This window comes from Panulirus ornatus, chromosome 43 (genome assembly GCF_036320965.1).
Source record: "Panulirus ornatus isolate Po-2019 chromosome 43, ASM3632096v1, whole genome shotgun sequence".
NCBI classification, from domain to species: Eukaryota; Metazoa; Arthropoda; class Malacostraca; order Decapoda; family Palinuridae; genus Panulirus; species Panulirus ornatus.
The window spans coordinates 34,945,245-34,970,585 of record NC_092266.1 but is presented as its reverse complement, the minus strand read 5'-3'; the positions used below and the strand labels follow the sequence as shown (position 1 = coordinate 34,970,585).

Sequence of the window (25,341 nt, the reverse complement as noted above, 5' to 3'; positions counted from 1 at the left end):
CCACTCTATCATCTAACACATTCAACAAACCTTCAAAATATTCACTCCATCTCCTCACATCACCACTACTTGTTATTACCTCCCCATTAGCCCCCTTCACCGATGTTCCCATTTGTTTTCCAGTCTTACGCACTTTATTTACCTCCTTCCACAACATCTTTTTATCCTCCAAAAAATTTAATGAGACTCTCTCATCCCAACTCTCATTTGCCCTCTTTTTCACCTCTTGCATCTTTCTCTTGACCTCTTGCCTCTATCTTTTATACATCTCCCACTCATTTGCACTATTTCCCTGCAAAAATCGTCCAAATGCCTCTCTCTTCTCCTTCACTAATAATCTTACTTCTTTATCCCACCACTCACTACCCTTTCAGATCTGCCCACCTCCCACGCTTCTCATGCCACAAGCATCTTTTGCGCAAGCCATCACTGCTTCTCTAAATACATCCCATTCCTCCCCCACTCCCCTTACCTCCTCTGCTCACCTTTTCCCATTCTGCACTCAGTGTCTCTTGGTACTTCTTCACACAAGTCTCCTTCCCAAGCTCACTTACTCTCACCACTCTCTTCACCCCAACATTTTCTCTTCTTTTCTGAAAACTTCTACGAATCTTCACCTTCGACTCTACGAGATAATGATCAGACATCCCTCTAGTTGCACCTCTCAGCACATTCACATCCAAAAGTCTGTCTTTCACGCGCTTATCAATTAACATGTGATCCAATAACGCTTTCTGGCCATCTCTCCTACTTACATACGTATACTTATGTATATCTCTCTTTTTAAACCAGGTATTCCCAATCACCAGTCCTTTTTCAGCACACAAGTCTACAAGTTCTTCAACGTTTCCATTTACGACACTGAACACCCCATGTACACCAATTATTGCCTCAACTGCCACATTACTCACAATCGCATTCAAATCACGCATCACTATAACCCGGTCTCGTGCAGAAAAGCTGCTAACACACTCACTCAGCTATTGCCTTTCATGATCTTTCTTCTCATGCCCAGGGGCATAGGCACCAATAATCACCCATCTTTCTCCATCCACTTTCAGTTTTACCCATATTAATCTAGAGTTTATTTTCTTACACTCTATCACATACTCCCACAACTCCTGTTTCAGGAGTAGTGCTACTCCTTCCTTTGCTCTTGTCCTCTCAACAACCCCTGACTTAACTCCCAAAACATTTCCAAACCACTCTTTCCCTTCACCCTTGAGCTTTGTTTCACTCAGAGACAAAACATCCAGGATCCTTCCTCAAACATACTACCTGTCTCTCCTTTTTTTTTCATCTTGGTTACATCCACACACATTTAGACACCCCAGTGTGAGCCTTCGAGGAGGATGAGCACTCCCCGCGTGACTCCTTCTGCTTCCCCTTTTAGAAAGTTAGAATACAAGGAAGGGACGGTTTATACTTACATACACACACACATATATATATATATATATATATATATATATATATATATATATATATATATATATATATATATATATATATATATATATATATATATATATATATATATATATATATATATATATATATATATATATTCCTATGAGTCCACGGGGAAAATGAAAAACGAAAAGTTCCCAAGTGCACTTACGTGTAATAATCACATCATCAGGGGAGACACAAGAGAGGAATATAACAGTCAGTTGATATACATCGAAGAGACGAAGCTAGGACGCCATTTGGTAAACATGATTGTCCAAAACATAATTATATATATATATATATATATATATATATATATTTTTTTTTTTTTTTTTTTTTATACTTTGTCGCTGTCTCCCGCGTTTGCGAGGTAGCGCAAGGAAACAGACGAAAGAAATGGCCCAACCCCCCCCCCCCATACACATGTACATACGTCCACACACGCAAATATACATACCTACACAGCTTTCCATGGTTTACCCCAGACGCTTCACATGCCTTGATTCAATCCACTGACAGCACGTCAACCCCTGTATACCACATCGCTCCAATTCACTCTATTCCTTGCCCTCCTTTCACCCTCCTGCATGTTCAGGCCCCGATCACACAAAATCTTTTTCACTCCATCTTTCCACCTCCAATTTGGTCTCCCTCTTCTCCTCGTTCCCTCCACCTCCGACACATATATCCTCTTGGTCAATCTTTCCTCACTCATTCTCTCCATGTGCCCAAACCATTTCAAAACACCCTCTTCTGCTCTCTCAACCACGCTCTTTTTATTTCCACACATCTCTCTTACCCTTACGTTACTCACTCGCTCAAACCACCTCACACCACACATTGTCCTCAAACATCTCATCTCCAGCACATCCACCCTCCTGCGCACATCTCTATCCATAGCCCACGCCTCGCAACCATACAACATTGTTGGAACCACTATTCCTTCAAACATACCCATTTTTGCTTTCCGAGATAATGTTCTCGACTTCCACACATTTTTCAAGGCTCCCAAAATTTTCGCCCCCTCCCCCACCCTATGATCCACTTCCGCTTCCATGGTTCCATCCGCTGACAGATCCACTCCCAGATATCTAAAACACTTCACTTCCTCCAGTTTTTCTCCATTCAAACTCACCTCCCAATTGACTTGACCCTCACCCCTACTGTACCTAATAACCTTGCTCTTATTCACATTTACTCTTAACTTTCTTCTTCCACACACTTTACCAAACTCAGTCACCAGCTTCTGCAGTTTCTCACATGAATCAGCCACCAGCGCTGTATCATCAGCGAACAACAACTGACTCACTTCCCAAGCTCTCTCATCCCCAACAGACTTCATACTTGCCCCTCTTTCCAGGACTCTTGCATTTACCTCCCTAACAACCCCATCCATAAACAAATTAAACAACCATGGAGACATCACACACCCCTGCCGCAAACCTACATTCACTGAGAACCAATCACTTTCCTCTCTTCCTACACGTATATATATATATATATATATATATATATATATGTTTGGAAGTCGAGAACATTATCTCGGAAAGCAAAAATGGGTATGTTTGAAGGAATAGTGGTTCCAACAATGTTGTATGGTTGCGAGGCGTGGGCTATGGATAGAGTTGTGCGCAGGAGGGTGGATGTGCTGGAAATGAGATGTTTGAGGACAATATGTGGTGTGAGGTGGTTTGATCGAGTAAGTAATGTAAGGGTAAGAGAGATGTGTGGAAATAAAAAGAGCGTGGTTGAGAGAGCAGAAGAGGGTGTTTTGAAATGGTTTGGTCACATGGAGAGAATGAGTGAGGAAAGATTGACCAAGAGGATATATGTGTCAGAGGTGGAGGGAACGAGGAGATGTGGGAGACCAAATTGGAGGTGGAAGGATGGAGTGAAAAAGATTTTGAGTGATCGGGGCCTGAACATGCAGGAGGGTGAAAGGCGTGCAAGGAATAGAGTGAATTGGAACGATGTGGTATATCGGGGTCGACGTGCTGTCAATGGATTGAACCAGGGTATGTGAAGCGTCTGGGGTAAACCATGGAAAGTTCTGTGGGGCCTGGATATGGAAAGGGAGCTGTGGTTTCGGTGCATTATTACATGACAGCTAAAGACTGAGTGTGAACGAATGGGGCCTTCAGTGTCTTTTCCTAGCGCTACCTCGCACACATGAGGGGGGAGGGGGTTGTTATTCCATGTGTGGCGAGGTGGCGATGGGAACAAATAAAGGCAGACAGTATGAATTATGTACATGTGTATATAGGTATATGTCTGTGTGTGTATATATATATGTGTACATTGAGATGTATAGGTATGTATATTTGCGTGTGTGGACGTGTATGTATATACATGTGTATGTGGGCGGGTTAGGCCATTCTTTCGTCTGTTTCCTTGCGCTACCTCGCTAACGCGGGAGACAGCGACAAAGCAAAATAAATAAATATAAGTATATATATATATATATATATATATATATATATATAAAGTCATGGGACTTTTGCAGTTTTAGGTGTGCTCCAGGTTGAGAAAGTGTATGGTATGTTTGTAATGCACAATTCAGTATCCCATACTGCCATGGCCTTCCGTGCTTCCCCCTCCCTAACATGGGCCTTTGTGCATCCTTCTCCCTGCCATACAATGTAGTCCCTGGATTACCATGATCCTCCGTACCTTTCCTTTCCTACCATGGAAGCTATCATCCCAGACTACAACGCAAGTATTGGAAGTATGAAATACAAATTGGTAAAAAAAACCAGGTCAGGATCTCACCAACTAAAGCCGCGTTCCAATCATTTCCTATATTTCTGTCCTATTTTTTCCAGCTAATGAAGGTCTCATTAGTACATTTTTCCTCTCTGCTCTACAGTGATATTTGCAGCCAAAAAGCTATAATTTGCTGCGTGCTATTGAACGCATTTAATGTTATCTCCGGCAGGAGCGCTAACGAACCTGACTTTTTCAGTCGATGAGTCTCTAAACAGCTTAGCCCATGGTGCTGACTAGGCATGATCCAGCTCCCTGCACCCAGCATGCAGATAATAGTTTACAGCTACTGCACCCTGGCTCACTGCTCTGATAGGTAATGCTGCACCCTGGCTCACTGCTCTGCTGAGTATGCTGCGCCCTGACTCACTGTTCTGTTAGGTAGTGCTGCATTCTTGTTCCCTGTTCTGCTGAGTGTTGCTGTACCCTGTCACCCACAGTCTGCTGAGTGTGGCTGTACCGTCTCACCCGGTCTGCTGAGTGTTGCTGTACTTTCTCCCCCGGTCTGCTGAGTGTTGTTGTACCGTCCCCTTACGGTTATGGGAAACAGTTTACATTTTCATTCTGAGTACGCTAGCGTTGGTGTGCTCACTGAGTAAACTCACTTTTTGCACTCTCGCCGTGGGTATACTCACTGTGTGCACAGTCACTGTTGTTGTGTACACCCACCTTGGAACACTCAGTATTGGTACACTCACTGTGGATATACTCACCGTGCTTACACTCAGTGTTGGTACATACTCTCTGAGTAGACAATGCTGGTATACTCACCATGGGCACCCTCAGTATTGGTATACTCACCATGGACACCCTCAGTGTTGGTACACTCATTGTGGGTACACTAAGTTTTGCTGCACTTACTGTGGGTACAATCAATGTTTGTAAACTCAGTGCTTCATAATGATCCCTCATCATCCCTCATGAAGGCTCCACATATTAATATCTCACGATGGTTCCACGTCATATCCCACGAAGGACCCACATCATACCTCATGATGGTCCTACATCGTACCTTAGAATCCCTACATCATGCTCCACAAACGTCTAGCATTATACTTTATAATAGCCTCACGTCATATAAAACGAAGGCCGCACGTCATACCTCACGATGGTTACACATCATACCTCACAGAGCCTGCACATCAAGTGCTAATGTGTTGAAGTTAAGCCTAATGACAACTTTGGATTATGAAGCTCTTGTTTTATTTAATTGATTGGAAAGTTGATGAGAGACAACCGTCACTCACCTGCCGCAGTCTCCAGCTCACCTGAGACTCAGGATGTCAATATTTCCCAAGGGAATGATACATCCATATACCAGGCCATTGGTGTTGAGAATTTAGTGAAAATGTTTTTTGATATAACCAATACTAAGTCAAAAGTTTTGGTTGTCCGCAGTGTAAAGATTAGAATGTAATGAGGATGTAATATAGAGAAGATGAGGGTGTTGCGAGAATGATCTTTGGTCTTACCATTTAAGTTCAAAGGCCTTACGGTGTTGAAGGTGGAATGAAGATGATCCTGTTTGTGCCTTCCTACGTACTGAACGTGATGGAAAGTAATAGTAACGAGGGTAGAGTGATTATGATCGTGTTTGAGCCTTCGTCTATGGTGAACATTAAGGCGAGAGACACTGTCGAGATTGGAATGAAGTTAAGCTTGTTTGTGCCATCCTCTGTAGTACATATGATGGTGAGTGATAGTGTCAGTGGTGGAATGAGGATGAGTTTGTTTCTGTCTTTCTCTGCAGTGAACATGATGATGATGTTGAGTCAGTGTCAGTGGTTAGTGAAGATGAGCTTGTTTGTGCCTTTCTCCCTAATGAGAGGCACTGACCGACACCGTCCCTTGATCATCATTATCATCACCAACACCGGCACCGTACGCCCCCCGACCCCTCACCGTTACCATCACCTACACCTACGTCCATCCCCCCCCCCCTCCCCGTTATCATTAGCAACATCAGCACCGACACCCTCCCACGTCACCGTTACCAACACCAGCACCGACTTGCACCGACGTCCATTCTTACCCCCCCCCCCCCACCCGTTGTCGATACCAATACCAATACCGACACCCCCCCCCCCCCCCAGTCACCGTTACCAGCACCAGCACCGACTTGCACCGACGTCCATTCTTACCCCCCCCCCTCCACCCGTTATCGTTACCAATACCAGTACCGACACCCCCCCCCCCCCCGTCACCGTTACCAACACTAGCACCGACACCCTCCCTACGTCACCGTTACCATCGAGGACGAAGCAGTAACGGCAGAACTTGTGCCATTGGCTGGCCACGATGGCCTGTTGCAGGGACCCAGGGTTCTGGCCAGCCGCCTCACCACTTACGGTCGTTTTCCCTGGTGATTACGGAATGTAGTTTTCATGACATGATTCTTGTGTGCCTTTCCGGGTAATGATATTCACCATGATTTAGGCAAATTGTCTTCCAAGTGAGCTGTAGTGGCTGCCTTTATAAACATGGTGTTCCAGGCAACTATAGAGATTGTCTTTATGTAACATGGCTTTCCAGGCATCTATAATGGTTATCTTCATATAGGAGTAACTATACAGGTAACCATAGCGCGACTTACCAGTTAACTATAATGGCTGTCTTTATACAGTGCTACAGTGCGGCTTTCTAGGAAACTACAGTGGCTTTTAGGTATACACTTCTCCAGGCAACTGTGGAGGTTGTTTGCACCGCTTTCAAAGGAGCGAGAATATTTGTCTTTATGCATACTGATTCTTCAAATACATTATCTGTCCTTAACATGAGGAAGACAGCTATGTTAGTTTTATTTCTGTGGAGTTGTTTTTACTGACAACGGTATTGGTTCTGTGTACAAAGAGTCCAGGAACCTACAGAGGTTGTATTTTTTAAAGTTAATGTCCAGGTAGTTATACTTGACCCAGGAATATCCTGTTGTATTTTTGGATCCCCTGTAATGATATTGAATAAACGTGGTCTTTCACAACCAGAATTCATCTTCTTTATGTTAACAGGATAAGCAGAGAGTGTTACCTTCTTTTCGTAGTTCCATATGTTCGCCTCGCCCGTGCTAATATGTTAGCCCCCTCCGCCCATGCTAACATGATGGCCCCTCCACCTGTGCTAGCATGTTGGCCCCTCCGCCAGTGTTTTCCGGTTGGAATTTCCGGACGTAGTTAACAGAGGCATCATCTGCAGGAAAAGCAACAGCAGATACAACGGCTGCAGTAGCAGCAACAGGATGGTTGGTACACCTGTGGTTTCGTCTGCCACTATGATATTTTCAAATTTTGGCGACATCCTCGAAGCTTATTACCCTAGTCTGCCACAAAAGCTACACCACAGCCCGGTTCGAGACTTACATCCCAGGCTCACATCTTAGGCTTACACCAGTCTTTTAGCCTCGGTCTGCACCTCAGCCCTACAACCAGAGTTTGCATCCTAGCTTTATATTGCAAGCTAGTTAGTACCTTAGGCCTACAACTTTATATTGCAAGCTAGTTAGTACCTTAGGCCTACAACTTTATATTGCAAGCTAGTTAGCACCTTAGGCCTACAACTTTATATTGCAAGCTAGTTAGTACCTTAGGCCTACAACTTTATATTGCAAGCTAGTTAGTACCTTAGGCCTACAACTTTATATTGCAAGCTAGTTAGCACCTTAGGCCTACAACTTTATATTGCAAGCTAGTTAGTACCTTAGGCCTACAACTTTATATTGCAAGCTAGTTAGTACCTTAGGCTTACAACTTTATATTGCAAGCTAGTTAGTACCTTAGGCCTACAACTTTATATTGCAAGCTAGTTAGTACCTTAGGCCTACAACTTTATATTGCAAGCTAGTTAGTACCTTAGGCCTACAACTTTATATTGCAAGCTAGTTAGTACCTTAGGCCTACAACTTTATATTGCAAGCTAGTTAGTACCTTAGGCTTACAACTTTATATTGCAAGCTAGTTAGTACCTTAGGCCTACAACTTTATATTGCAAGCTAGTTAGTACCTTAGGCCTACAACTTTATATTGCAAGCTAGTTAGTACCTTAGGCCTACAACTAAAGCATATAAAAACCATAAGCTATAAAACGAAGTATACAGTGCTCACTCTTTATAATGTCCTGGTCAGACCTCATTTGGAATTCGCTCTTTATTTCTGGTCACGAATCTTGATCAAACGTGATCTGTCCTTCCCACGTACTCTCATGTATGCCCTAGGGATAAATCTCAGGCCTATACCCTAAACCTACACTCCACGCCTTTACTCCAAACCTACATCCCAAGACTATACTCCAAACCTGCACCCTAGCCCTACACCAAAGGCCAATATTCCAGACTTACTGTATATTCCAGGACCACAACACAGACCTACATCCCTCACTCACTCTCTCGCTCGCCTCTAGCCAGTTCGCTCCCTAACCCCCACCCCAACATCTCCATTTTCAAGTCTCATTCCTTTCCACCAACGAGGAGGGAGAAGGCGATGAGAGGCAGCATGACTGAGTGCAAGGGATGGAAGGTGAGAAAGGAGAGGTTGGTGAGAGGTGGCATGAGTGAGAGAGAGAGGGATGGAGGGATTGCCTGTGATAATGACTACTTGGCTCATCATCGTTCAGGCACCCACCCTGGTTCATATATCTTTATACCCCACTAAACAATCCCTTCTCTAAATCATTCCCCCCCCCCCCCATCTCTCTCTCTCTCTCTCTCTCTCTCTCTCTCTCTCTCTCTCTCTCTCTCTCTCTCTCTCTCTCTCTCTCTCTCTCTCTCTCTCTCTCTCTCTCTCTCTCTCTCTCTCTCTCTCTCTCTCTCTCTCTCTCTCTCTCTCTCTCTCTCTCTCCATCTTTTATATTCACGATATTGACGTAAGGCTAAACAACTTAATCTCCAAATTTGCAGTTGACACAAAAACCGGCAATGCCATATTAACTGAAGTAGAGAGGCTAAGTTTACAAGGGAACCTAGATAGAATTGCTGAATGGACTAGTAAATGGCAAATGCCATTTAACTTCAATAAATGTCAGCGTTACAAGTAAGAAGCCTAAAAAAATTCTTTTTTATTATGAACTGATGTTCCACAAGATAAACGACACCCTTAGTGTCAGAAATCTAGGTGTCACTGTAGCCGATAACTTCAAATTCTCTCAGCACTGGAATGAAGCTGCCAAGAAAGCAAATAGGTTGTTAGGAGTTATAAACAGAAACTTTAAATACAGAAGCAAGGATGTGATAATCCCACTATACCTAAGCCTCGTTGGACCACACCTAAAATATGCAGTGAAATTTTGGGCCCTCCGCTTAAGTAAGGACATTCTTAAATTGGAAGCAGAACAGCGAAGAGCAATTACATTGATTCCCTCCTTGCGTAGAAAACCATATGAAGAGAGACTGGAAGAATGAACTTGTTCTCCCTAGGCAAAAGGTGCCTTCTGGGAGAATTAAGAGAATGTTTCAAAATTCTTAAAGGATTCAACAACATCGATATTGAACATTTCTTTACATTAGCGCCAGCATTACCAACGAGAGGAAATGGATTGAAACTTAGTCACCGAGTTAATCTAGGCTGTGCGGAATATTTTCTTATCAACGACATTATTGGTGCATGTAATAAGCTCCCAGAAAATGTTATTTAGAGCAACGACCTTGATATCTTTAAAATAAGGCTTGATCATCACTTTTCACTCTCTTGTATTTAATAATTCAATTAATCAGTCAACATAAAGCAGTGATATATCATGCAAGCTTCTAACCACTGATCTCTTCCTAGCCATGTTGTGGTATGATACCAACATTGATTAACCCATGTCACCTGCTTTGAGAGACTAATGAAATTATTGTATCACTTTTCATCATCATGAGCAATACAGGTATAGTAAGTCATGAGGTTCCATAAGGCTAAAGTCTTTATCATAAAAATGGAAGGGAAGCATTTCGTTAGTGATAGGACCTATGAAGTATTTATATTCAATCTACCTTATGACTTTCCCATCAAAATTTCCTTCAGTCTCATTAATCCTGCAAGGTATTTTATCTACCTGTTTTCCTGCCGGCGTGTTCCGGAGGGAGTGGAGGGTGGGGAGAAAGCCTTTTCTTTGCTATCCTTTTCTCATAACGCTTACAAGAGTGGCCTTTTCTTTCCGTTTTTTTTTTTTTCTCAACGCTACGCCAGACCACCTCGCTTGGACCTTGGGTCTGTGCGGTCTATGTATCTATGTAGCTCTGTGTAACTCACTCTCTCTCTCTCTCTCTCTCTCTCTCTCTCTCTCTCTCTCTCTCTCTCTCTCTCTCTCTCTCTCTCTCTCTCTCTCTCTCTCTCTCTCTCTCTCTCTCTCTCTCTCTCTCTCTCTCTCTCCTGCTGTTGCTAACATTATGAAAGTATTATGCTGTCTGGATGGGTAATTACCAACACTTATAGCAGCACTGTAGGTGTTGAGGCAGGGTGGCTGCCAGGCCCAGAACAATCACTGGGCTCCATGTGATGATCGAAGGTGATGAGGTTCCATAAGATGTCTAGAGAATTATAAATGACAAATGCTGACTGTTGAAATATGGATGGACGCGTAAGAAAATGAGCTTTCGTCTTATTATTCACTAATGCCTGGGCAATTATGGAGGGCGCTGGGTCTATTTTCTTGTCTCAATTTGCTAACAAAAGCTTTTATTAGAAACGTAGCATATTGAAGAAGACCCGAAGGATTTTGACCAAATTTTGAGAATCATAGAATAAACACACACAAACCGACGGGAAATCAGGCATGGCAGAAGCGCTCTGTGTTTTCCAGTGTGAAATCACATTAAGGTACAAGGACTTACAGGGCAGCAGATAGAGTACGATGCTGGGAGGACTGCTGACCTCACTGTCAGAATTACAATAAAAGGACACACAGTGGCGTAACTGGTTACCTGGGACGTTAAGGACAGATTATTGGTGTGAGGCTGGCTGGTTTGTTTGTCTCAGGTATCGGGTTAGGAAGATCCTTCTCAAGAGCTCAGTATGTTTTGTCATGAAGTTCCAGTTAACTTCCAGGAAGCCTATGGCTGTGTAGGAATCCTGATATGTATGTGATGGGTTCGCCATGATGACGCACAAGTAGATGTGTTGTAAGTCTCAATTATTGTGTCGTTGATATACAAACATGACACAGTATCTGTCCTTCAGGAGCAAAGTTTGTACAGCTTAGTTTAGTTTATATCACGACAGGCACCACCATTCTTTTATCAGAAGCTTAACCTCTATAACTCAGATTTCCTATAATGTCTTACCATAGAGATATCCAACTGTTTTACTTCTCCATGGTTGGTCTGGAGTATGGTTGTTAATGAAGGCAAGCACTGAAGGGTGGCATGTCCTCTAAGGTTGGTCTGGAGTATGGTCATCATGGTGGGGAAGTATTGAGGAGTGGCTTTATCCTTCATGGATAAGAGACAGCAACATCTATGGCAATATGATGCTCATCAACAAGGAAACATTCTCAGTAGAGTCTCTCCTTTCAATCCGTCGAGGTTTAACTAGACTTGGTATGCCCCGCACACTATTCTAAGGGCAAAGTCAATTGTTAGAGGTCTAGGGTGATGCTAAGGGCACTAATCTGGTGTTAGAGGCCTGGGGTTGTGCTAAGGGCCTAGTGTATTGTCGGAGGTCTGGGGTGGTGCTAATGACCTACTCTGGTGTTAGGAGTGAGTGTTGACCCGTGATGGCTGAGTAATCCAGTAGCGAATGTTGACCCGTGATGGCTGAGTAATCCAGTAGCGAGTGTTGACCCGTGAAGGATGAGTAATGCAGAAGTGAATGTTGACCCGCGATGGCTGAGTCATCCAGTCGTGAGTGTTGACCCGTGATGGATGAGTCATCCGGTATTGAGTGTTGACCCGTGATGGATGAGTCATCCAGTAGTGAGTGTTGACCCGTGATGGATGAGTCATCCAGTAGTGAGTGTTGACCCGTGCTGGATGAGTCATCCAGTAAAGTGTTGACCCGTGCTGGATGAGTCATCCAGAATCGTGTTGACCCGTGATGGATGAGTCATCCAGTAGTGAGTGTTGACCCGTGCTGTATGAGTCATCCAGTAGTGAGCGTTGACCCGTGATGGATGAGTCATCCGGTCGTGAGCATTATGGTAAAAGATGAAGAAAGTGAAGTTCGTGGGTGACGCCTGCTGGTGAAGGAAAGCGAATAAGTCGAGGAATTAGATGTATCAAAACTGACGATTATGACGTAGTAGAAAGCTGAGGAGAGGGAGAAGAAATAGGAGGAGAGATGGAGAAAATATAAGGAAGGATGAAAATCATTTCTATCTTCTTTTTGATATTCACTGCAACTATTTTCTCGTCCACAGGTCATCAATATGAGGTCAACGGGTTGATGAAAGTTAAGGGAGACGATCCTACATCACTGAGACCCAGGGTGGACGTGGAGGTTAAGGGAGAGGATCCTACATCACTGAGACCCAGGGTGGACGTGGAGGTTAAGGGAGACGATCCTACATCACAGAGACCCAGGGTGGACGTGGAGGTTGAGGAAGAGGATCCTACATCACTGAGACCCAGGGTGGGTGTGGAGGTTGAGGGAAAGGATCCTGCAATACTGAGACCCAGGGTGGACGTGGAGGTTGAAGGAGAGGATCCTACAACGCTGAGAACCAGGATGGACGTGGAGGTTGAGGGAGAGGATCCTACAACACTCAGACCCAGGGTGGACGTGGAGGTTGAGGGAGAGGATCCTGCAACACTAAGACCCAGGGTGGACGTGGAGGTTGAGGGAGAGGATCCTAGAACACTGAGACCCAGGGTGGACGTGAAGGTTGAGGGAGAGGATCCTACAGCATTGAGCTCCAGGATGGACATGGAGGTTGAGAGAGAGGATCCTACAACACTGAGACCCAGGGTGGACATGGAAGTTGAGGGAGAGGATCCTACAACACTCAGACCCAGGGTGGACGTGGAGGTTGAGGGAGACGATTCCACCACACTGAGCTCCAGGGTGGACGTGAAGGTTAAGGGAGAGGATCCTACAACACTGAGACCCAGGATGGACGTGGAGGTTGAGGGAGACGATCCTACAACACTCAGACCTAGGGTGGACGTGGAGGTTGAGGGAGAGGATCCTACAACATTGAGCTCCAGGGTGGACGTGGAGGTTGAGGGAGAGGATCCTACAACACTGAGACCCAGGGTGGACATGGAAGTCGAGGGAGAGGATCCTACAACACTGAGCTCCAGGGTGGACGTGGAGGTTGAGGGAGAGGATCCTACAACACTCAGACCCAAGGTGGACGTGGAGGTTGAGGGAGACGATTCTACAACACTCAGACCCAGGGTGGACGTGGAGGTTGAAGGAGAGGATCCTACAACACTCAGACCCAGGGTGGACATGAAGGTTAAAGGAGAGGATCCTACAACACTCAGACACAGGGTGGCCGTGGAGGTTGAGGGAGAGGATCCTGCAACATTGAGACCCAGGGTGGACGTGGAGGTTGAGGGAGAAGATCCTACAACACTGAGTCCCAGGGTGGATGTGGAGGTTGAGGTAGAGGATCCTACATCACTGAGACCCAAGGTGGACGTGGAGGTTGAGGGAGAGGATCCTACAACACTGAGCTCCAGGGTGGACATGGAGGTTGAGGGAGAGGATCTTACAACACTGAGACCCAGGGTGGACGTGAAGGGTGAGGGAGAGGATCCTACATCACTGAGACCCAGGGTGTACGTGGATGTTGAGGGAGAGGATCCTGCAACACTGAGACCCAGGGTGGACTTGGAGGTTGAGAAAGAGGATCCTACAACACTCAGACCCAGGTTGGCCGTGGAGGTTGAGGGAGAGGATCCTGCAACATTGAGACCCAGGGTAGAAATGGAGGCTGAGGGAGAGGATCCTACAACACTGAGCTCCAGGGTGGACGTGAAGGTTGAGGGAGAGGATCCTACAACACTGAGACCAAGGGTGGACATGGAGATTGAGGGAGAGGATCCTGCAACATTGAGACCCAGGGTAGACGTGGAGGCTGAGGGAGAGGATTCTACAACACTGAGCTACAGGGTGGACGTGAAGGTTGATGGAGAGGGTCCTACAACACTGAGACCCAGGGTGGACATGGAGGTTGAGGGAGAGGATCCTGCAACGGTGAGTCCCAGGGTGGACGTGGAGGTTGAGGGAGAGGATCCTACATCACTGAGCTCCAGGGTGGATGTGAAGGTTGAGGGAGAGGATCCTACAACACTGACTTCCAGGGTGGACGTGGAGGTTGAAGGAGAGGATCCTTCACCATTGCGTAGTCTCGTCACTGAAGTAAAACCCCATCTGTTCCGAGAACCATTTCTATCAACCCCAAATGGTTCCCCCGTGCACCATACACCCGATACCCCTTACACACCCCGACCACACCTGACCGACCAACATCAACACAGTTATTCGTCTCTGAGCCTGACGTTCCCTACAGCACCGCAATCCACTGAACTTCTACAGCACAGTACTATATCCAAGCAGGGTCAAGAGGAGAGAAGGAAGGTTGATAGTGAACGGGATGAACAAGAAGTCTGGGTAAACACAGGCAAGAACAAGACCACCGAAGAGAGGCCCAGTCCAGAGGACGTTAAAGGGGAAGGAAAAGGAAGTCTAGAGATGAAAAGGGGCACAAAGCAAAGAAAGGGTGAGAGGGAGAGAGTTAAAGGAATGAAAAAGAAAGTTTGGAGAATACTTGGTAGGGAACACAGCGAGAAGACAGACATACACGAAGAGAAAAACATGGAAAGACACGTTAAGGAAGGGAAAAAAGTAAGGCTAAAAGGGGATGATAATAGTAAGGAGAAAACTGTTGGTGAGAATAGAACAAAGGAGACGAGGAATGGGATAGAGAAATTCCTAATTGATAACAAAGAAAATGAAAAGGATGATAATGAACACAGGAATGTAGAAACTCTGGAAAAGAATGACAAGAACAAAGCAAAAAAATACAAGAAGGAGAAGAAAACATTCCAAATAAAAGTGAGGAATAAGAATACGGAAGATATCAAAGAAGAAAAAGGAAACGGAAGACGAGAAGACAGTCCTTCCTGTGTCGAGTGCTTGGGCTGGTCTTGGGTGTCTGCTAGGGGAAGCAAGGCACAGGAGGCAACGTTGAATAATGAGGGAGGAAGAGAGTATGGTGGAGGAGAGGAAGATAGTCGAGAAGATGAGCCTCAAGGGCGGTTTTCTGGGGAGAGGAAGGAGGGAGTAGGAGTGAGGGAAAAGCTCCGTAAAAACAATAGATGTGAAGAGAAGGGTAATGCTATATTAGATAATGGAAAAGAGAAGAAAAGTTTTAAGGAAAAGAGGAAGCGAGAAAACGGGAAAGTTGAAGGGGATATGAAGGAAGAGGAAAATAGTATCACGGAAAGTAATGAAGAAGAATTAGAAGGAAAGATCGGAGAGAAGTTTAAGGAAAAGCAAGAAATTGTACACGGGGAAATAAAGAAAAAAAGAAAAGTAAAACACAAAAAAAACAAAACAGAAAGTGAGAACCGTAATCAGGGAAAGAAGACACATGAAATTTTAAAAGAAGAGAACGAAGCAGGAAAACAAGGAGGAAAGAAGACGGATGTTAAGGAAAACATCAGGAGGGACGACAAGGGCAAAGAGATGGAAACTAACAGAGAAAAAGGAAAGATATTTAAGAAAGAGGGAATCAACAAACAAGAAAATAAAGAAAAGAAAACTAAAGAAACAAAAGAAGAAGGGACGGGAGAAGATAATGAAAATAAAGAAAGTGAAGAAAAGGCTGTGGAAAAGGAGGGGAAAAAAGAGAAAAAGGAGACAGAAATGTCAGAGGAGGAAAATACTGTTAAGGGGAAAATAGAGAGTGCGAGAATGAGGAAGAATAAGAAGGAAAAAGAAAAAATTAGTATAGGAACGGGAAAATTGGAAAAGGAGCATGAAAAGCAGCGAAAAGAGAGTGAGAAAGAGAAAAGGGGAATAAAGAGTGCAAAGATGGAACACAGGGTGATAGAGAAAGTAAAACAAGAAAACGACAAAGCAAATATAAGTGAGAGTAAGTTGATGCTAGAAAATTACAGTTGGAAGGAAAAGAACGAGAAAGAGAATAAGAGGACACAAGAGAAGAAGAAGAGGGAAAAAAAGAAGGAAGGTAATACGAGAGAGAATCAGGGTAAGGGAGAAGAGAAACTAGCAAAACGAAAGGTGCAAAAAGAGAAGCATAATGCAAGAAAAGAAAATGGAAGGGTCAGGAGAGGGGAAGCGAAGGATGAGACACAGAAAGATAAAGAGAAAGAGAAAAACAGGAAAGATAAGCAGGAAAAGAGAAAAAAGATTGAAGAGTTAGAGGCAAAAAAAGATCATTCCAAGGACGGAAATATGAGACAGAAGGAAAGTGGGAAGGAAGAAGATAGTGAAAATAGAAATGATGATGTAAATGGAAGAGAAAACAAGTTTAGAGATCATTTAAGAAATAGAAAGACCAAGAAGAGAGGTAAGAAGAAAGAAGGGAGAAAGAAAGAAGGACAGAAGAAAGAAGGGAGAAAGGAAAAAGGACAGAAGAAAGAAGGTGAGAGTAAAGATGAACAGAAGAAAGAAAAGGAACTACAGAAAGAAAAGGAAAGTGATAACGTGGAGAGAAGGATGAAAGTCAGGCACAGGAAGGAAAAGATAAAAGGACATAAGAAAAAGAAAATAAAACAAAATGAGAATGAGGAATGCAATGAGGACATCTTATTCCTAACAGAGAGGAGAGAAGGAAGTAGAGGAAATAGAAATAAGAATTTAGGAAAGGAAAGAAGAAAGAACCAGCATGAAAATAGGAAGAAAAAGAAGGAAAACGAACAACAGATAGATCACAAGAACGGAAGGAAGGGAAGGTGGAAGCATAATAAGGTAAAAAGGGATGAAGTGAGAGAGAGTGACGCTTGTGCCAACCTGCTCCTCGTTCCATCAACAGTCAGTCCCATGGATGGTCCACCTAGGGGAGGTACAGGTGACTGGCTCCAGCCACCGTCCGAGGAACGATACGGGTCTTCAGATGACGCTGGGAGAGGCAGCAGGTGGCCCAAGAACCACCTGGAGGCCATCTGGCAGTTGGATTTCTTGGGCTCCAGGTGGTATACACGTTCCAGCTGGCAAGTGAGGCATCTGCAGCCGGACCTCAGGTGAGTCAAACACGATGATAAACTTTTTCATTTTAGGAAATACATGAGTTCTAACATATTTGTTTTCTGAAGTAGGATGATGTAGTTTATAAAATGAAGAATTATATGTCTGGGATAAAAAGTATTATCGGTGTGTTGTGGAGGAAGTTGTGTGTTGCTAAGTGTGCTGTGGGTAAAAATGTGTTGCTAAGTATGTTTGATATGTTGCAGACACAGTGAACAGTGGGCGGTGTACTACAGGCCAGAACTACACAGCTACTCCTCACACTCTCCCATCCTCTCACCTTTTACCTACTTAGCACCCTTGTCACCTTCACACTATCCCTACCTCCCACGTTCTACCTACCATTCTCCCTTTTCCCTTTCCCACTCTCCCTACCTTTCATCTTCCTCCCTCTCACCCTATACCTACTTCTATCCTCCTCACTCGTCTTCTCTTTCACTGTCCTCTCCAGCCTCGAGTCACTCATCATCACCCTTTTCTTCGCTTTCCACTGACCCCCAGTTCCCCGTTGTCCCTCCACCTACCTACGCCCCATTCATGCTCACAAACACACCCTCGGCTCCCCGAACACCTAGTTTACCTCTTCTCTCTCCCTCTCTCCATACATTGAAGCTGCCTGTGCTTGGCACAAAAGCAGTCGTTCCACACCCACTCGCTTCCCCAAGCCCGGATGTCGTCTCCACAAGCCAGCCCACCTACTCACACCCTCCCAACTCCTTATTTGCAGACATCACTTCCTCAAGCCATCCCACTATCCCACGTCCACCCACCTCACCACCACACCCAGGTATCATCTACCCAAACCCTCCCACATCCCTACGCCATCCCACCTCTCCACGCCTTCCCATCTCACCACACCCAGGTATCATCTCCCCAACCCATCCCACCTTCCCACGCCAGCCCACCTCTTCACGCCTGTCCAACTTCAGAAGCGCCGACGCTGGGATCGCCTTGCGGCGATTGTCAGTTCCAGCTGGGACAACCGTCGTCTACTTTATGAAGGGTAAGTCGCTCATTAAAGATATGGCATCTTGCTGCAGGTTATCATATCCCTGCAGTGACCCAGGCTCACTGTGGAGGTATTTTGTGGCTACAGGGATAGTCCTGCGTTGCACCAAACCCATGGCTGTGTTGTCTCGAGGCTACATTGCACTACAGTCACAGTTTTGATTCCTAGTGGTTGCAGTGCTCCATATTCACTATCACGGTTTCTTGTAATGTAGATTATAGCCCTACAGTGAACCAGACTCATTGCTGCTAACGGTTTTGTTTGTTTATCTTTTGCATACCTTGGAGTATGACACCAGGCAATAGGTGGGGAACTTGACGTGTCTACCAGTTGTGAGGTCACGCGTAGAAATCTCACATAAATGTCAGGAGGGTTGTTTTAAACCTATTTGATTAGCTAATTGGCTATAAATAAAGGGTAGTTAACAACGACCAAGCTTAAGAATGATTAGATGTAACAAATGGAGTGCGTCAGGGATCTGTCTGGCCATGTCATCTCTGACATGTTCTAAGGACAGTTATAATGGGCTGTTGTAAGATTTCAGAAATCAAAGACGACACTAAACTGAACGTCTACAACTACAAGCTGGCTGGGCAAATTGATGTAGTGACCTCACAAGTAGCAAATGAAATTCTATATCATCTGGAAAATTCAACACACCGGGAGTAAGACTGAAAGACAAACTTTGTCATGAACATTGTTCATTGTACTTAACACAAATGAGAGTAAAGATAGGTGAAGTAATCTCCATTTATCTAAAGGCTAATTGGCGTCCGTGGAACCAATATTAGCAGAACAAAATCTTAAGTTTCATAGGAACATCATCTAAATTCTTGCTATCAGATTCACTTGTTCGTTCTTACCTTCCATACTGTGTTTAACTTTGGCTGTCCTTTTTTAAAAACAAAGACAAAAACAAGAGAAAGAGTACAGCGTAGTGTTGCCAGAATAATTTCCGGTCTGTGAAATGAAATCAGGTACCATGATCTACCAGTGGCACCATGATCCTCCACTGCAATCATGCCTACCGTTGGTGCTATAGTTTACCACTGGTGCCATGGTCCTCCACTGGTGCTATGGTGCACTACTGATAGCACCATGGCCCTCCACTGTTACCATCATCTGTCTATGGTGCTATAGTCTGTCACTGATACCATGGGCCTTCACTGGTACCATGGTCTAACACTGGTGCTTGGTGTGCACCTCATAGTACCAAGGTCCTCCACTGGTACCATGGTCTACCACTGGGACCATAGTCCTCAACTGGTACCATGGTCCTCTACTGGTACCATGGTCTACCACTGGTGCTACGGTTACCACTGGTACCACGGTCCTTCACTGGTTCCACGGTCTACCACTGGTGCTGTGATTTACCACTGGTACAATGGTCTACCACTGGTGTTATGGTCTTCTCCTTGTAGCATCGTAGTCCTCCACTGCTACTATGGTCTACCACTGGTGCTATGGTGTGCTACTGGTGGTACTGTGGTCATCCTCTGGTACCATGGTCAATCACTAGTGATGTGGTTTACCACTGGTACCGTGGTTCCCAATGGTAGCATGATCTACCATTTGTGCAATTGGGTACTATTGGTAGTCCCATGGTTCTCCAGTGGTACCATGGTCTACCACTGGTATCATAGTTCTGTGCTGATACCATGAAAATCATGATAGTACCATGGTTCTCCACTGGTAACATGGTCCTCTGCTCTTACTATGGTCTACTTCTGGCGCTATGGCACACTACTGGCGGTACTATGGTCCTTCTCTTGTAAGAAGGTCTACCCTTGGTGCTCTGGTCTACTACTGATAGTAACATGGTCCTCTACTGGTACAATGATCTACCTCTAGAGCTATGGTCTGCTCTTGGTGGTATGATGGTCCTCCACTGGTACCATTGTCTACCACTGGTGTCATGAATCATCACTGGTATAAATACAGTGGCTTACCACTAGTTGGTTTTATGTTCTATTACTGGAACTCACATCAAACCCTGGAAACTTAATCTGTCTTTCATTTTTCGTGAAACTTACAACAAAGCTTTTTGTCTTGATGCATATTACCAAAGTAGCGTATACTCAGCTAGTGGCAGTGGTAGCGATCGTGCAAAGGACAGTATGGTCGTACACAATTCAACATAAGTAGTAGTGGTCGTGCACTTTCAGCTAGATTGTATACAGTCTAACACAAGTGGTAGTGGTCGTCACGGTTAGCAGGGTCGTACGTAGTCTAACGTGCATGGTGTGGTCCAAATATCTAACTGACGTTTCAGAAAGTCGTCACAACTTCAGTTCAGTTCCGCTCATCCAACTTTTAGTTCAACAGCAAATGTTGAGGTATGGGCAGTGTTGCAGGTGTCGAAGCTTGGGGAGTGATGTAGATGTTGAGGTATGGCCGGTGTTGCAGGTGTCGAAGAGTGGGTAGTAGGCAAATGTTGAGGTATATGCAATGTCGAGTTGTGTGTAGTGTTGCAAGTGTTCAAGTGTGGGTGTTGTTGAGTTGTAGGCAATTGCAAGTGTTCAAGTGTGGGTACTGTTGCAGGTGTGTGTTATGTGATGTCACAGGTGTTAGGTAGTGTTGCCAGTGTTGGGCTGTATTATAGATGTTGAGTTGGTATAGGTGTGTAGTAGATAGAGTTAGATAAATAAGATGTGTTTGAACAAATACCACAAAATAAGCAAAGTAATCAGAGTTTTGAGCGGGAGGTCAGTTTCAGCACATTAGTGGGAGCTGGGCATTAGTGGTGGTTAGAGGTGTGCCAGTCTAGCTGGATCGTGGGCGACAGGCGCTAGTGGTGGTTAGTAGGGTGTCAGTCTGGCGGTCTCGTGGGCCTGGTTGTTAAGGCTAATGGCGACTCGAAACGTGCCAATCTAACGGGCTTATGGGCGTTGGACGCTGGACGTTTGTGGTAGCGAAAGGTGTGCCAGTCTAGAAGGTCTCTTGGAGTTGGGCGCTGGGCACTATCGGTTACTAGTGATGTGCACTCTAGCTAGCTCGTGTGCGGTTGGCACTAGTGTTGGCTGGTGGGGTGCCAGTCTAGCTGGCTCATGGGTGATAGGTGCTAGTGACCGAGCGTCAGTCTAGCTAGCTGATGTGCGTTTGGCACGAGGGTCGGATAGTGGGGTGCCAGTTTAGCTGACTTGTGGGTCCTACGTTGGGTGCTAGTAGTGGCTAGTGGGGTGCCATTCTAGCTGGCTAGTGGACGCGGGGCTCTCACTCATGTGCTTCTCCATAACGTTGAAGTATCCAGCCTCCCAGATGTTAATGTATTTCATGAACATCTCAACTCTGTGTTTTCAGTCGATTTGCTACCTAAATTCAATTAACCATTCATTATAGCTGTTGTTATCGTTATCATTTTCACACACACACACACACACACACACACACACACACACACACACACACACACACACACCAGGACACGCAGTATTATCATTATCATATTATTATTATCATTATCATCATTATTATTATCATTATCATTATTATAATTAGTAGTAGTAGTATCATTATCATTATCATTATTACACACACACACACACACACACACACACACACACACCAGGACACGCAGTATTAAGTAAGGTCTGATTGAATTGTTTAATGATGTAGTGGCATATCAGGGACACTAGCACCGGCAGCGGCCGGCATGGGGTGTACCAGGCGAGGCCTCTCTAGTTCCCAACTGCAAAGCCGTTGATGGAGATGGCAACTTGTGTGACGAGGTTTGTTTCCGCTCTACCACGCTTGTGCCGACCAGCAGGGCAGAAGGATGGCCCGCCAGGCAGACATCAGACTTAACTTTGTTAATATATAAGCCAAACACTTCCATGCTAGTCAACACCTGGCAGAGCAGAAGTGGAGACCTGAAGTAATTAATGTCAGGAAGAGCAGTAGTGACGACATGGGGAGATCGATAACAGGAAGGACTGAGATGACGACCTGGAGTAATGACGTCATGAAATAGGATTAGTTGGTTTATATTTCTATCGTTATCAATCCAGACATCAGTGTTTCAGTTAAAACTGTGATCTGCTAGCTGTGCCAGACTGACCTGACCTGGTAACCCACCAGCTGTGCTAGTTGATCTGGCGACTCGCAAGCTGTGCAAGTCTGGTCTGATAATCAGCCACTTATGAATGGTGATCTGGTAACGCACCAACTGTGACAGCTTCCCTGGTGACCAACCAGTTGTAACGAACATGGAGAGACCTAAACTCAAGTATGAAAGAAGAGGGAGAGGGACTCCTGGATAATGTGGAGAGAGACCTAAGAAGTGGAAGCCAGAAAACCCTCACAAGACAGGAGAAAGGAGCGAAGTAGTGGAAAAAAAAGAATTCACAAAGTGTCTAAAGTTTAGAAGTACTATGTGAGGGGAAATTCTATGTTTTGCAAAACTGGTGTATCATAATGGTGGAAATGTGAATTTCAAAACCTCATGTGATACGGATAATGAGGTACATCGCATGCAATGCATTTCATTTTTAGATTCAGGTACAAGGGCCAAACAGAGGCAGGAAAAAAGAAACGACAGTGACATCCTTCTGTAAAAGGATAAAGAAGCAAAGTTAGATCAACAGAGCAGGATACAATAGCCTTTTAAACAATTCAATAGCAAAATATGCAGCATCCATCATATTTGCCACAATGCCGGGACTCATCATACAAAAGAAACAAAATTTCCTTTGCAAGTGGATGACTGACCAAATCAAATGCAGTATTTGTGTCCTTCATAGAAACACATTTAAAGGTTAAAGAACTTGTGCAAAGTGAGTTTTAGATCCCAAATCACAACCTACACAGAAGGGACAGGAATAGAAGAACGTATGGAAGTGATGGATTGTATGTGAAAAATCCCTTGATAACAAATGAGTTCCTCAAGTCCTTTAATGTTGTAGTAGGAGCGTTTGTCAAGACTGAAAACCAAAAGCTGGTCATTATGCTAATATATAGGCCACACAGGTGCAAGGCCATGTGAATTTAAAGAACAAATATAGAAGAACCAATTCCAAATATGCTCTCTGCAGGGGTCTTCAACCTACCGCACCTAAAATGGAAACGAGCAAAAAACAAGACTCCAGCTGAAATTACTATGGCAGGAGTTTGTACGAATATTTGAGAAATAGATAATGATTCAGCTTGCGAGACAAAGTCTCCCTCAATCAACAAATAACAAAACTAACTGGAATAAATAACGTTTCAGACCTTCTCTATATATAATATAGACCGATTTGTGTCGTCCACATCTCAAAGACCTTGCACTTCTGTCACAACCAAGCTGAAGTAAAAAAAAGTATTGTTGTTCATCTTCCGTGATGAAACACACAACTGCGAAGGTGACTTTAACAATTTCACTTTTAATAGTAACGGGATCAAATGGGGATATGTAACCAGTGAGATGTCTGGGACGCAATAGGAAACCCTTCGAGTACCAAAACACTATTGGCTTGAGTTAAATCAATGACTATTACAGGACTCTAAACATGAAAAGAGAAAAAATAAAAAATCGAGAGTAAGACAAGCCCATACGGGAAGCGAAAACGAACTGCAGACTTTTTACAAAAGCCAAAGCTCACCCTCCAAAGGAAAGAAAACTTTCACATCAATTAACATTTATAAAAAGTAAACTCAGAATGTCAAATACGTGTCACAGGAAATGGAAGAAGTGGAAAGAGCCATCGTTGAAATAAGGAATAACCCAAAATACATTTACTCATATGCAAAACGCAAACCAAGGACCACAAACTCCATTCCCCAAATGAAAGATGGGTTAAATTCCCAAAAGGCTGCCATGAGATGAGCAAGATGTTAAAGATGTAATGTGAATCGGTGTTTGTTGGCCCAATTGACTTCTACCTAAAGAAAACAGATCCCCTATGCGGCACACAGCATATCTCACTACCTCGCCAAATGATTTCGAGAGGGCCATTGAGAACATGCTCATCCTCTTGCCTCAGGACCAGACTCTTGAAAGTCTCTCTTTACAGAAATAATGCAAAACACTCTTGCACGATCATAATGTATCCCTTGGAGAAAACATCTAGATTCTGGCATCATTCAGGGAGGTTGAAAAATGACCCACTCAAGACAGAGAAGGCAAAGAAATCCAAGAAAAACTACCGACTGATAACATTGACTTCGTATATTATCAAAATCGAGAGATTCCTACGCCTGACTGACTTGATAGAATAGAAAAATCTACATAACCCACGACAACATGGTATTAGGGTGGGAAGATCTTACCTCCCTCTGTTATTTGATCACTATGGTACTATTAGAGAACAAAACGTTTACATAGTATCAGATGCTTCAAAGGTATATGATAAATGTGACCATGGTGTCAGAGTACATAGAACGCATATACTGGGAATAACCTGAAAAATTGCAATGTTCTCATCATTCTATGAAGGGAACTCCTAGAGTTATCTTAGGCTCTGCTGGGTACCAGTGATTTCATTGTTATATACTACCCTCCATAAACATACAAACTTTTGAACATCATAGCTTAACCCTAAGGCTGGCATCAAAGTCACACTGATTATATGGGTCAGTTGTTGCTTCAGCCCAGCCTTCAACTCAACATATGAATAGCAGAGCGTCTTTACTCCACTGTACCTCAACACTTGTTTATTGTCAATTGTAATCTCACAACTTCAACACTTGAACACTCCACCACAAACCTACAGTCAGATAGTTCTCTTTCAGACTCATGATATCTAACTACGTTATCCACCCACAAGCTAAACCAACCCTCAGAGGTACAAGCCTATTTTAATTATGCTATCAATTCAGATAAGCAAGATAACCGGAAAACTCTAGAAAATCTTTACAATCTTGAGGATAAACTAATGATTTTGAATGTATCAAAAAATTCATTAAATAAACTCAAAACTATTATTTTCTTGTAAAACTGGCAGGTGTTCGTCTACAACAAGGAATCAGTTTTCATCAAGAGAATTGATACCTAACCATATAGTTCTCAACAACACC

At 44.1% G+C, this 25,341-nt stretch overlaps 1 protein-coding gene across 8 annotated transcripts in view; it reads left to right on the top strand.

Moving 5' to 3' along the window:
• The window catches only part of LOC139762555 (uncharacterized), a 712,972-nt gene that overhangs the window by 58,537 nt on the left and 629,094 nt on the right, over positions 1-25,341 (top strand). For all 8 annotated transcript variants that reach the window (XM_071687585.1, XM_071687584.1, XM_071687583.1 and 5 more), the window contains exons 2-3: positions 12,538-17,335; positions 17,546-18,342. In XM_071687585.1, coding sequence (XP_071543686.1) covers positions 12,538-17,335; positions 17,546-18,342 — 5,595 coding nt within the window. The remainder of the gene's footprint in view (positions 1-12,537; positions 17,336-17,545; positions 18,343-25,341) is intronic.